This window comes from Anopheles coustani, chromosome 2 (assembly GCF_943734705.1).
Source record: "Anopheles coustani chromosome 2, idAnoCousDA_361_x.2, whole genome shotgun sequence".
NCBI lineage: Eukaryota > Metazoa > Arthropoda > Insecta > Diptera > Culicidae > Anopheles > Anopheles coustani.
The window spans coordinates 69,004,120-69,016,322 of record NC_071289.1 but is presented as its reverse complement, the minus strand read 5'-3'; the positions used below and the strand labels follow the sequence as shown (position 1 = coordinate 69,016,322).

The following is a 12,203-nucleotide window of genomic DNA, read 5'->3' as shown; positions in this document are numbered from 1 at the left end:
AAATGATAATGAAGCACCCTGTTACAACATTTACATAACAATATCCTTTGTTCGCAGTGGAGATTGATTTGTCCTACAGTTTAGGTAACTAGTTTCCACATTGAAGTGGAAAACTATTTGGAAAGGCTTAGGAACGGACCCTCTTGCACCGTATTCCCCCGACACGCAAAAGAAAGGCATTTACGACTGATGAACTAAACGAAAACTAGAACCCAAACAAAACTTGGGTCCATTTGGCGAATGGACATCCGGTCGCAAAGTTAACCCATAAAACCTCTCACGGAAGGTTCCGGCCATCCATGTCCCCACCCCTCCCCCAATTGTTGACCGTAATGGGTCCCGGGAAAAGTTTTCCTTGGCCGCAGGAAGAAAGCGCCAAATTTCCGCTCCGTTATCTATCTATCATCCGACGTAATCGTAGGCTGTGTGTGTCATTCGGGGGGTAGGGTTTGTGGTGTAGTGGTGGTTGTCCTCGTCAGATGTGAGACAGTCTTGAGGGTTACATAACACCGAACCAAGCAAGGGGCCGTTGCCCGTGGGCGAAAAGATCGAGGAAACGGCCAGGATGTCCCAAACGTATCTTGACCGATGTCATTTTCACGGCCCGGCGGCGTAATGCTGGTGACATTCATTTCCTTCGCCTTCGTATGTGAATGTGACGCAGGGTTTGGACCGTCGTAAAATTTTGAACATTATCGTCTTAGTTGGGGTGTCTAAAAATTACGTGCTCCCAGATACGCCCGAAACGATAGCTTGCCGAAAAGGGATCTTCGGCAGCAAAAGAGAAAATCCGCCGGACTTATGGAAGTGGCCATTCAAGACAGTGTAAATAGTGTCATAAAAATCATAGTTCCTTTACGATGCTGCCAAACATGCAACCGTACGACGGTGTAAGCAACAAAGATGTAGCAACGAACCAAACCCGAGGACAGGTTCACGCATAAGCAATGCATTGTCGGGTTTATGGTCGGAAGAAAATTCACCTGCCACATATTGCACATCATTACGAGCGAGCGAATTGTTTTCGCTCGGAGGTACGGAAAAGGATATGCTTCTTCGCGCACGAGAGGTGCGATTTTTCCGGAAGGGTTTCCTTTTTTTGTGGATGAGGTTTCCTTATCGTGAATTTGCCACCTTTTGCGAACGATGATTTCCATTCCGTAGTAACATTTCCTTTATTTTCTGTTGCTCCTGCCAGAGTCGCTTTTCACCACTGCATTTTTCTCAAACCTCGGCACGAAGGTCCTGCAACAATATTCCAACATTTCTCGTTCACCAAACACACACACACACAAACCACAACCACGGAGAGCGCATGTTTAGATGAGAAAATGGTTCCCTTCGAAAAAGACGATAGTACCGAGAGGGGGGTTGAAATGTGTTTTTGGCTTTTTGGTTTACCCTCCAGATTCTCCACGTGTCGCCGTCCATGTTGGAGCGCTTGCCATCCACTGCCGAGCGCAAGTAACTTTTTGCGGCGTAGGAAAATTCAATCGGAAAAACAAGCAGAATAATCGTAAAATCCGAAATTCACAAGTTGTTCCGGTAGTGTTACCGCTTTCCACGCAAGAGCAAGAGATAACGTTTTTCGATCGAACGAACAACGAGACCGGTTTCCACGCGATGAGATGGTGCAAGAATTTCCCCCCTCCACGCAGAATGGTATGGTAAAATGGTTTTCCAAAAAAGCATGTTTTATGCTAATGATACATCAAGCGTGATAGGTTTTAAAACCGGGTAGCTTTTCCCGATGGTCACAGCGCTGGACTGCGGACAAATGCTGGCGGAGATTTACGCAAATGCACCGACCAGCGTATGCACACATACACACACACACAATGCATTAATCTTTCGCGAACCGGACCGCATTGGCGCATTCGAAATGCATCTTGTGCGGGTGGGCGCATTTTTGCCCGTTTAAATTATGACCACTGGGGCCATCAGTCATCGGACTGGCGGACGAAATCACGACACTGCCCCGGGAGGGTAGCAGCAAGTATAGCAAACATTAAAACCATTCCCATAAAGTGATGCCTTGATTGCCAGTCAGCAGTAGCAGCGGTCCATCGGAAGATTCATTGGCTCGCACGGGAAAGGGGGAAGGAGAAAAATGCTGTGAAACAGAAATAATTAATTAATCCAACTACATCCACAGCACGTTTCCGATTAAGCGTTCCATTATTGATGTTGGATTTTAATCACGTTCACGCGACGGCCATCCCCCCCACAACTACCGTCAGAAACTGTCGTGGGGAAAAACTCATGCTTTCCTTCGCCCCATCCTCCAGCGCAATAGCTACTGTGCAATTATTTATCCTCCAATATCATGTGTGTGTGTTGGTTGGGAAAGTTGTCCGCCACCATCTGTTACCACGCGCCTACACGTGTAGTACGAACTGCACTCGTCGCCGTGTGTTACAATGTTTTCCGGTTCAGCAGTTTGTCACAATAAAGTCCTCTTCTTCACTTTGTGCGCTTCCGCCGGATAGCAAGGACGATGGAATCGCAAACAGTTTTATCCAATCAGGCGCTGGTAAGCGCATTGTTGTATGCTCTCGATTGGCGAGAGATTAACCTTAAGAGGATCGTTTGCAACAACAAAACGAGCGTCTTAAGCTGCTAAGTTGAACTCAGATTAAGGAACGAAGGTGGTTTACGTTTAATTAACTTATATGGGAATCAGTGTATGAGCATACATTATTACATTACGAACTCTCATTAGTAGTGTTGTGCTTAATGAATCTTTTGGCGAGATTCATTCATATGAATCATTCGCCTATGATTCATTAAGATGTATTCATGAATCTTTGCGGATTCGAATCTTCAAAGCTTAACGAATCTTTCGAAACCTTAATTAATCTCCATGAATCTTTTATGAATCTTTCATGGATCTGTCATGAATCTTTGTTTCATAGGCGTGGACAATGCGACCAAAAACAGGGGTCCCTCAACCCATGTTTCGCTGGTGACTTTTCATCGCTTGGTATGTCTTAGGGATTCATGAATCTCTCGACGAAAGATTCATGAATCCCTTATAAGGCAGAGATTCATTCAGATTCATGAAACAATATCAGATTTACACAACTCTATTCATTAGTAATGTGCGTACTGAGTAAGAATGAATGATTGAGTTGAATCTTACTAATAAATGATTGATTGAAATCGTAACGGATAGGTTTTGTTACTCCTTTTTTTATTTAAATCCTTAACAAGGATTTGAAGAGAGTCGAATCTCAAATTGGGATTCGAAATACAAATCGAGATTCGACTCCAAAACTGTGACTTAATATACGAACTCTGTATGAATACACATACAATTTGGGATTCAAATCCCTATTTGAGATTCAAATCCACAAATTGGGATTCAACTCTCTGTGGCGACTATTTTACTCACTCATTCACACTTTTGAGATTTGAATCCCTGTTAAGAATTCTAATCTCCTTGGCGACTAATAAATCATTTTACACGTTTTAAATAAAAAAAGAATGACTTAAAGATTCGAATCATAGTGATGATTGTTCACTCTGGTTCAAATCTTAAAAAAAAAATGTTGTCATCACTACACATTACAATCAATTATCAATTTCTTCATGGAAAATTCTTGAAATTGTTCACACATTTATTTTTCCATACAACCAAACGTTCACATATTTATAAACTCTTTTTTTCAATTTTCCTCTCTTTCAGTTCACCGTCGGAACGGTCACGGAAAGGATGCTGCGGCCACTGGTTCGCCGGACCACCACTGAGGGCGCTGATAGCGGTGGTGGCCCTCGGAGGGGTGGCCTGCGCGTTGGGCGGTGCCGCCCTCGGAGCGACAGGCCTAGCCGGGTCCCCAACGTCCCATCTTACTGCTGCCTTATTAATGATAGGTAAGTTTGTGCTCTTTGTTCGCTGCTTTATTATCCACTCGGTAACGATTCGCTTATTCCATGGCGATGCATTTGCTTCTAGCATCCGACTGCAAGCTCTTGGCACATTAGGGTCACCGGAGCACAATGTTTGGCGAGGAGCCCGGGAGGGGAGAGGACGAAGCTGTTGGTATTTTCTTTAGCTACTTTGTGCCGAATGATCTTGCTGGCGAAAAACTTTGTCCCTTGTTTAGCTGCTGTTTGTTTTTTTTTTGTTTCGCTAACGGACGAAATCTATGCACAACTTTCGTCCGGGTGAGGAAATAAAAACACAGAAACTTTGTTTCGATTGTCTTTCACTGTCGTACAGGGGTTTTTTTTCCGCCCCTCACAATCACCGCACACTCTTTCCCACTAGCGTTCTCTCGGGGGTAGTTGTTCACTAATAGAGACTAAGGAAAAAAATGGCAAGAACCGTAAGGAAGTTCGAGCTCTCGAAGGCGGAACGGACGGCTTTTCCTAAAGCAGGCAGTGCGAACCTGCGAAAACATTAACATGCAAATTTTCCAGCAGAAAAAGACGTCTCTAGGAGGAAACTTTTTTCATTTATCACCCGCACAAACTTGGGAAGCGAATCTGGGGCAGGTTCTTGCGCCAGGAACACTTCAGTCGAGCATTAGGTTTGACTCTGGTTAACTAACTTTTGGAAGAAATCCTCCATTCATACATTGCGCTCACTCCCTGATGTGCTGAAAGAGATGTTAACCTAAAAACGATTGAACTAGGTCGTTGAAGTTGCGTTCCTTATGGTTGGAGATAATTTGAATTGGATTAAGTCTTCTGGTTCCATTAACCCACCTTACGCTTATTGTAAACCATGTTCGGAAAAGTGTCACTCACTTCGAGTAAATCACCACGACAAACAGGATTGACAACCTACACACTGTTCAGGTCGTATTCCGCCCCGAAGTGAAATGGAAACAGATCCCACGCGACAACAGAACCCGCATTTGATTTGAAGTTCATTCGAAAGTACGCTCTTCAGAGGCGTTGCCTTTCCATTTTCATGCCATTCCTCGAATTTGGAGCATTCGAGGGGTTCATAAAATATGAATTCAATTTATTTATATCGATTTTCCGAAGCCGTGCCTTCATCTTGCTTGGGCTAGGCCCGAGGTTTGGTCGATGAAGTCGTCAAAGCCTACGCGGTGCGCCAGTGAATGGGACACCGACAACGCACAGCATCCCCAACGGCGGCCCGTTAGTGTGGGTCTATTTGAATTCGACTTTAAGCACTTTTGGGTGCAGAGTACCTCCTAAGGCGACCAATTGGACGGTTCAATCACTCTCGGGGGCTTGTCCTAAGGGTTGGGAAAAAAAACGAAAATGATATAATGTAAAAGTTGTTATTGATTGATAGAGTCTGAATCACGGAATGCAAAACAGGGGAAAATCTACCAAACCATCTATGGACGAACAAGGATTTATAGTTTTTTATGAGGATTTCAGTTTTGTAAGCTTGATCCACAACACCGACCCCAAAATAAATATTCATACAAATTTCTCCCGCACAATACTGCCATAAGAACGTTCAGTGACAGTTTTTCCTCGCCTTTCGGTTGTTGATTTTCCACAAAAAAAAAACCCGGGACAGTCGTAAACCACCCACATAACAACCAGTGTCATATCGTGGACCTATTGTTGGAGGAAAGCGAAAAACACTGTCAGCTTTAATGCGTTCATGGTATTTTCTTTTCGGGTTTTCGTTGCTCTCTGGTGCCGAATAGGTGGAAAAACTGTTTGGCTTTTTGCGTTCCGGCGCTTCCTGCATGTCGTGAGCATGAAAATCTCTCCCCGCACTCTCGGGCCACTTGGCAAGTACAGCGGATCAGTTGCTGTTTTTAGTTAGACTTGCTGGCCGAAAATATAACAAAAAAAAGAAAAGAAAAGCATACTAGAACGGAGCTGGCAGAGATAAATCTTTTCCGTCCTTCCGAGGCGAGGTTCAAAAAATGTACCATTTTATTTCCTCTTTTGCCCATAATCTAAAAAAAAAAAAACAAGGAAAGCTACATCGCCTCAACCACGAGCTTTTGCCGGAGTTCCTGGCAGACAAAAGTGTCTGAAAGGTGGACGTTTTTTTCCCGTGTCGGGACGAAGGAATTATTTGCCAAAAAACCATCACCCAAATCGGATTTAGTTTTTATTCGCCAGATTGCCATGCCATGCCTCTAGCGCCGCAAAATTTGGAACTTGCGAGAGCGCGTCGTTGCCAAGGGATCGGGTCCGGTTGCCCCGGACGAAAGGAGAGAACCTGTGCCCACACCGATACCTGCGACCTTGCCAGGGTCAACTCGCAATCCACGACTCGAATCACTATGCAATTGGATCGCATCCGCCGACAAAGCGGATCGTGAAAACAATTTTTGCACTCCTCTCCCCAAAAAAAAAAAAAAAAAATAAAAGTCACAAGAAAAACCCGATGATAGAAAAATTGGGCTAAAGGGCAGCAAAAAACCGTTGCACTCTCCCCATCGACGGTTGCAAAAACGAAAACAACCCAAGCTTCGAAATCATCCCCAAAGCTATTTGTGTGCCCGACCGGGTTCGCTCTCGGGCTAGCTCAAATTTGTTTGCGGTTTTCCGATCGCAAACTTTCCGGCCCGGGCCAACGATATCGCAAATATTGATCCAGTCGCCCGGGGGTGCCCCAATCGGAATCGGATCGTGATGCAGCCGGATGTTCTAAATGAAGCACCCAGCGTCACTGGTTTTGTGGCCGCACTTTTCGCGGATACTGAACTAACAGAATGATGAAATTAATAAAGAGCGTGGAGAGATTTTTATTTTCGGGTCATGAAATTCAATAAGAACCAAATGAAGGTTGTTTATCGGAGGTGAAATATTCACCGACCGGTTCGTTTTCCGTGTTGTGGGAAGCCGTTGCGTAGAAATTGGGTTCGTTTGACGGTTGAAAACCAGCTCCGAAGCATGATTATTGTTTCTTCAAAAGATTACAAGCCTACTTCGGTGCGTCTGTTGTAGGAACATTTTCCTTTAACCTCGTGGGTGGAAATTAAACCCGTGACCCGTTATACCGTTCTCTAATCCTTTTATTCCGGGTACGGGTTCAAATCCTCCCCAGGCAACATTCAACCTGTTTTACAGGGAAATGAATTCCACCGGAAACGGACCGTGAAGAAACAGGAAAAACCCTTTTTTCGCCCCGTTTTCGCGCATCGTACCCGTAAAGGTCGTAAAAGTAGCTCAACCGAAATGGAACCGGAGTGCAGGGCGTTCTGAATAGAGCGAACCCTCTAGCCACCTCTAGGATGATAAATATGTTGCAATTTTTATACAGCACGAGGCCCGGGCCGTTGCTGGCGCGAATGAATGCAAAGGGCGCGTGCTCGTTCGCGCGTCTTCCAGCGTGAACCTCCCCGTGAACGCGACGTTTTCGCGCCATCGCCAAAGGAGCCGAAAATTTATGGTTTCAATTTAAAATGCAATAATGATAACGGTTGCGCCCGTAGACACATCGGAGGAACAGTGGATTTTGTTTCCTGCTTTTGGTTTTCTTTCCTCTTTTTAATGTTGATGTTCCTCCTGGTGCATATTTTCCGCGAGCGCTGTACGTCTGTGTCGTTTTTGTTTCGGCATCGGCTTGCATTTTGTGTGCAAAAGGAACGGTGGGGGGAAGGAGGAGGCCTAGGATGGAGATTGGAGGAAGGTTTTTATGCCCAACCGGAATGGCCCTTCTGTTGGCACTCGGGGGAGGCATCTCGTGGTGGTGGTGGAACGGAGAAACGATTGGAGAATTGCTCACTTGAGCATAATCGTCGTTAACTGAACCATATAATAATCCACGGCGTGTAAGTGTGGGCCTCCGCCGGCATTAGGGAGCGACCTCGCGAGCCTCACAACAATACGGTCGAGTTTCTTGAACGACTCTCAACGAGAGCCACGAGCCGTCGGCCGTCCACGTTATCGCGTTCGCTCGAGTGCGATGCGTTGCGTTTGTTCCGAGGCGAATACTCGACTTCTGGCGATGTTGAAGTGTTAAATTACCGAAGCGTAAGGAGGCTTTGGCCCGTGTTCGATTGATGAGAAGGTAGTTTTTCACTGTTATTTTAGAAGTGCATCCTTCTACGGTGATTAATGAGGGCGAGTAAAAACCGTATAGTTTCGCACACAAAAAATCTCAAAAAGGCAATCAACCTAACATAATTGAAGACCACCCTGGCTTTAAGAATATCTGAACTAATGAAAGCGGAAGATGATATGTATTTAAATTCTGATTATCTAAATTGGGCTCATCTTCAGAGTTCAGAAACTTCCGTCTAGACATTTGCCAACATTTGTGTTTCCTGTTCAAATACAAATATTTTCAATTTCGTTACGTTCCCATCAACATACGACTCACTCCTGTCCCGGAATCACCGTAGAAGGATAGCAGGAAAATTAAATTTTAAACAAATTTCCTGCAGTGGATAAAGTTTTTTTTTCACATTGTTTACCCATCGGTGAAAAAGATAAGATAGAGAGATTGCATCGCTTTGGTTGGCTCAAAGTGCATCACTCCACGTTCCACATTGGCATCATCTTTCCCAGCACCATGATGAAGTTCTCTGAAGTCGGTTCAGTTAGCATCATCATCTTCGTCGTCCGAGTCGGCATCAGCTGCTTATCGTCTTCGACATCATCAGTCAGCTAGAAAAGGATCCGGGCTCGGGATCGGGAAAAGGCTTTCGCATGCGCCGGCATACGCAAATAGTTTACTTTTCCATCGTGTTTGTCACGATCACGGCGAAGAGAACGGGGAGGGAGAGAGAGAACTACAGCAGAAGTTTCACTTCCTTCCGCAACGCTCATTGTTAGCTTATCATCAAAGATGCAATTTTGTTGCAATTTTCCAACCGGCAGAATCATCTTTCACGCTGAAAAACAACGTCAAGAGCGGGCCGGTTGTTTTTCAGTTTATTTCGCATCGGCTATGTTATATGTTTGTTTAGTTTTATTTTAATGCAGTGTTATGGTGGTTTCATCTCACCATTCTGTTTTTCATGGGATAATGTTTTAATGCTTTTTGAATTAAGATGTCTCGCCATAAAGTTACCACAAAACATAGATTTCACATTGTTAGCACTAATGTAATATAGTTAAGCCCACGCCTCGGTGTTTGTGACTGGCTCAACAACTTTTTCGTAACACTTTGCCAAACGAGAAAGTTAAAGGATTGTCGTTTACTTTAATGTTTCTTGAAACACCTTTTTTCCCAATCCTCGCTCTGTCAAACTAAAACCTGTTTTCGCTATAAGTCATTAAAATCCTTCCCGTACTGGTCAAATCACTCCACTTTGCTCTCCAAAAACACTGTCGACACCGGTTAAGCTTTAACAGCTCTCTCAGGGCGCCCCAAGTATCATCGTCTTTAATTTGACCAATTTTCACCCGCCAGCTCGTTGTTGTTAGCGTCCCTACATAGGTTTATGTGTGCTGAAATGCACCCGGGTGAAACGTTTAAATTTAAGCAATTCCCTCCCGAACCACTGCAAACAATTGCACAAACAAGTGCATCGTGTGCAATTCGTGCAATTTTCTATTCTGCATGGGCAGGAGAAACAAAACAAACTAAAAACGGCTACAAAAGGGCTCTGAATCTCTGAACAAAACGACGGTGGACATGGAAACGGGCCATGTGGGGTTAAGGGAAATGTTGTGTGCCCCCCCTTTTGGCGAGTGCAATTTTCCGCCCATTCGCATTCGGGAATCGTTTGCCACCCACGCCACCCCTGTTGGGTTTGGGGAAAATGTGGGATGTGCGGCGCGGGCTAAAGCAGTATGGCTTACATTCTAATTACCGCATTTCGGAAAAGCCGCTCACCGAATGACTCTCGGTGGTCGCATATTTATTGGTGTTATTTTTATAACATAAATGTGGTCCGCTGATATGCGGGTGTGCGCCGGCCGGAATCGGTATTTCTAATGTGTCTGCTTGCACCCGACAACCTTTGTGTGTGTGTGTGTGTGTGAGTTTGGCTTGATTTCACCACGAAAGCGGCATACTGCACCGGACGGCGGAATTGCAGCAATGCTGCAGTCCGAGTGGAGATTCTATCCCGGGTTTTCCCGTGGGAAAGCCCCACGACAGCGGACCGAGCTTCATCGTCACGCAGCGGAATCAATCTGGAACTCGGCTCACGTGCGCACTTTGACCGCACCACGCAGGCGGAAAACATCCGTGCGGAGAAGTGTAAAACGGTGCATTTTGTCAAACGACCCCGCACACAAATCGGTCTGATTTGGGTTGGCTCTAATTAGTGGCGTCGGATATGTGTGGCGCGCGGAAATACAACCCTTCCAACGTGTTCCTTTCCTACTGCCGGAAACCGCACCGTTTCCCCCTGATGTTGGGGCGCGAAATTTCACGTATGACTGGCGATAATAATGAGCGTTTAATAGATGCACGGTTTCATGGTTTATGGATTTATTAGAATAATATTTTAGCGACGCCCGTACAACCGGCAGGATTTATGTCTCGGATACCGCATTCTCGGTATTCGAATAGCGAAGGGTTGGAAAACCGTTTATTTCCATTTCTGTGATGCAACGTCATTTCAATGATAGTTGAAATAACATTCCCCAGAAAGCTTATTTTATTTCCATGTGTTCAATCTGTGTTCAACATTGTTCGTCTTTTTCTTTATAATCCTTAAATAAAACACAACCCCTCTCACCCACTCCTTCCCATAAATCACGTTCAATGCGTTACTAAATGGTTTTATATAAATTTGGAAACAGTTTTATCTGCTCGACCTGCAGACAGACGCACCGTTAACAATCACTTTCGTTCGTTGGCGCAATCCAATGCAGCTCCCTCGTCCCCGGGGAGACCGAATCGATAGCCAATAATTGTCGGAAATTCATCTCAATCCCTTACGCCAACGATACGCCCGTGATTGGTCCTAATTACAAACAATTTTTCCGGTTCCCATCTTCTGGTGCACCTTCCGTGGTTTCTTCCAGCGCTCGGAACCGGTTTTGAAAGAGTTTCTTCAGCTCCAAAGGCAACAACAGCCAGAGTGGTTTTTATTATGTTTGCTCTCAAACATGCACACATGTATATATATAAACACACTGCCTCGTGTTGGATGCAGCGGGTGAAGCTGAACGGGTTTAAATTTATTGCACCTGAATCCAACCCTCCGGGAGACGCCGGCTTTCGGTTGGGAAAGTGTAATAAAACGAAAGTCCATTAAACTAATTGTTCCATTCCGTTTGCTTGGTGTTCTGGTGGGAATAGAAGAAAAAAAAACAGCAACAAACCAGGTGGAAAAGTTGCCAGTGAATGCGGGTCGACCATGGAAAATTGACCGCCGACTGCAAAAAACAAAGGCGTACTTTGCCGCGATCGAACCACTTCGATTGATCTTGCTTGCGAAATGTAGGTTTATGTGTGTGTGGGTGTCAGTGCACCATCATCAATTTCCCTGCCGGCGATCGGTGCTAATCTGCCGCCATCTTAAATCTTCTATCCTCGACAGCACAGGCTGCCCTTTTCTTCCAACACGATATTTCACACCAGCATGACCTTATTCCGACTTCGAAGGAGGAACGTCCGTAAGAGAAGTCTAAGTTGTGGGGAGGAGGATGGAAAATAAAACTTCCTTCTTAACGCTTTCATGCAGTAATTTTCCCACACGTGGCCAACCGGGCCGGCTAGTTCCGTTCTGGCTAGTTAAAATCCCGAGCGAGACACACGAGGGATGTGAAAATGTGTCTAGTTTTGCGCGCGTCGGCGCCGAAGAAAATCGAATTGCATTTCGGCAACCTCAAAAGCAACCAGCTCGTAATGGCATGGGTGGGCAATGGTGTGGGCTTCAAATGGCATGGCGCCTTAATCTGCAGGAATCTCGCTGAACAAGCCGCCGGAATGGGGAAGGGGGTAGTAAAAATCGATTACCTCGTACAGGGAAGCATCTACTTTTATGCAGTCAGAGTAGAACATTCTCTGAACAGAAGATGAGTGACAGAAGTATGTTATATGATTGAGTAAATATGTCATTATGACCGTGATAATGAATAATACCGAACGTTAGGTTACAATTTTTTAAAATAAATCACAAACAAGTTCAAACAAAAAAAAACATTAAAAAAAACCCAAACTTCTTACAAAATAATAAAAATTTTATTTAATAACGTTTGCAAGATAATAGAACATAAACATAGTTTCACTAATATCAATAAAACAAAATCTGATCCATGTATGGCAGTTAACTGTACAAAACCTGATTCACATTGACACCCAAAGTATAAGAAACAATTATATTCAATTTTCTTTGTTTAAGAAA

The 12,203-nt window shown here is 44.7% G+C and overlaps 1 protein-coding gene across 1 annotated transcript in view; it reads left to right on the top strand.

Moving 5' to 3' along the window:
* The window catches only part of LOC131264894 (uncharacterized), a 119,736-nt gene that overhangs the window by 95,909 nt on the left and 11,624 nt on the right, over nt 1-12,203 (top strand). Inside the window, exon 5 of the mRNA XM_058267160.1 lies at nt 3,689-3,873. Within this exon, the coding sequence (XP_058123143.1) occupies nt 3,689-3,873 (185 nt within the window). The remainder of the gene's footprint in view (nt 1-3,688; nt 3,874-12,203) is intronic.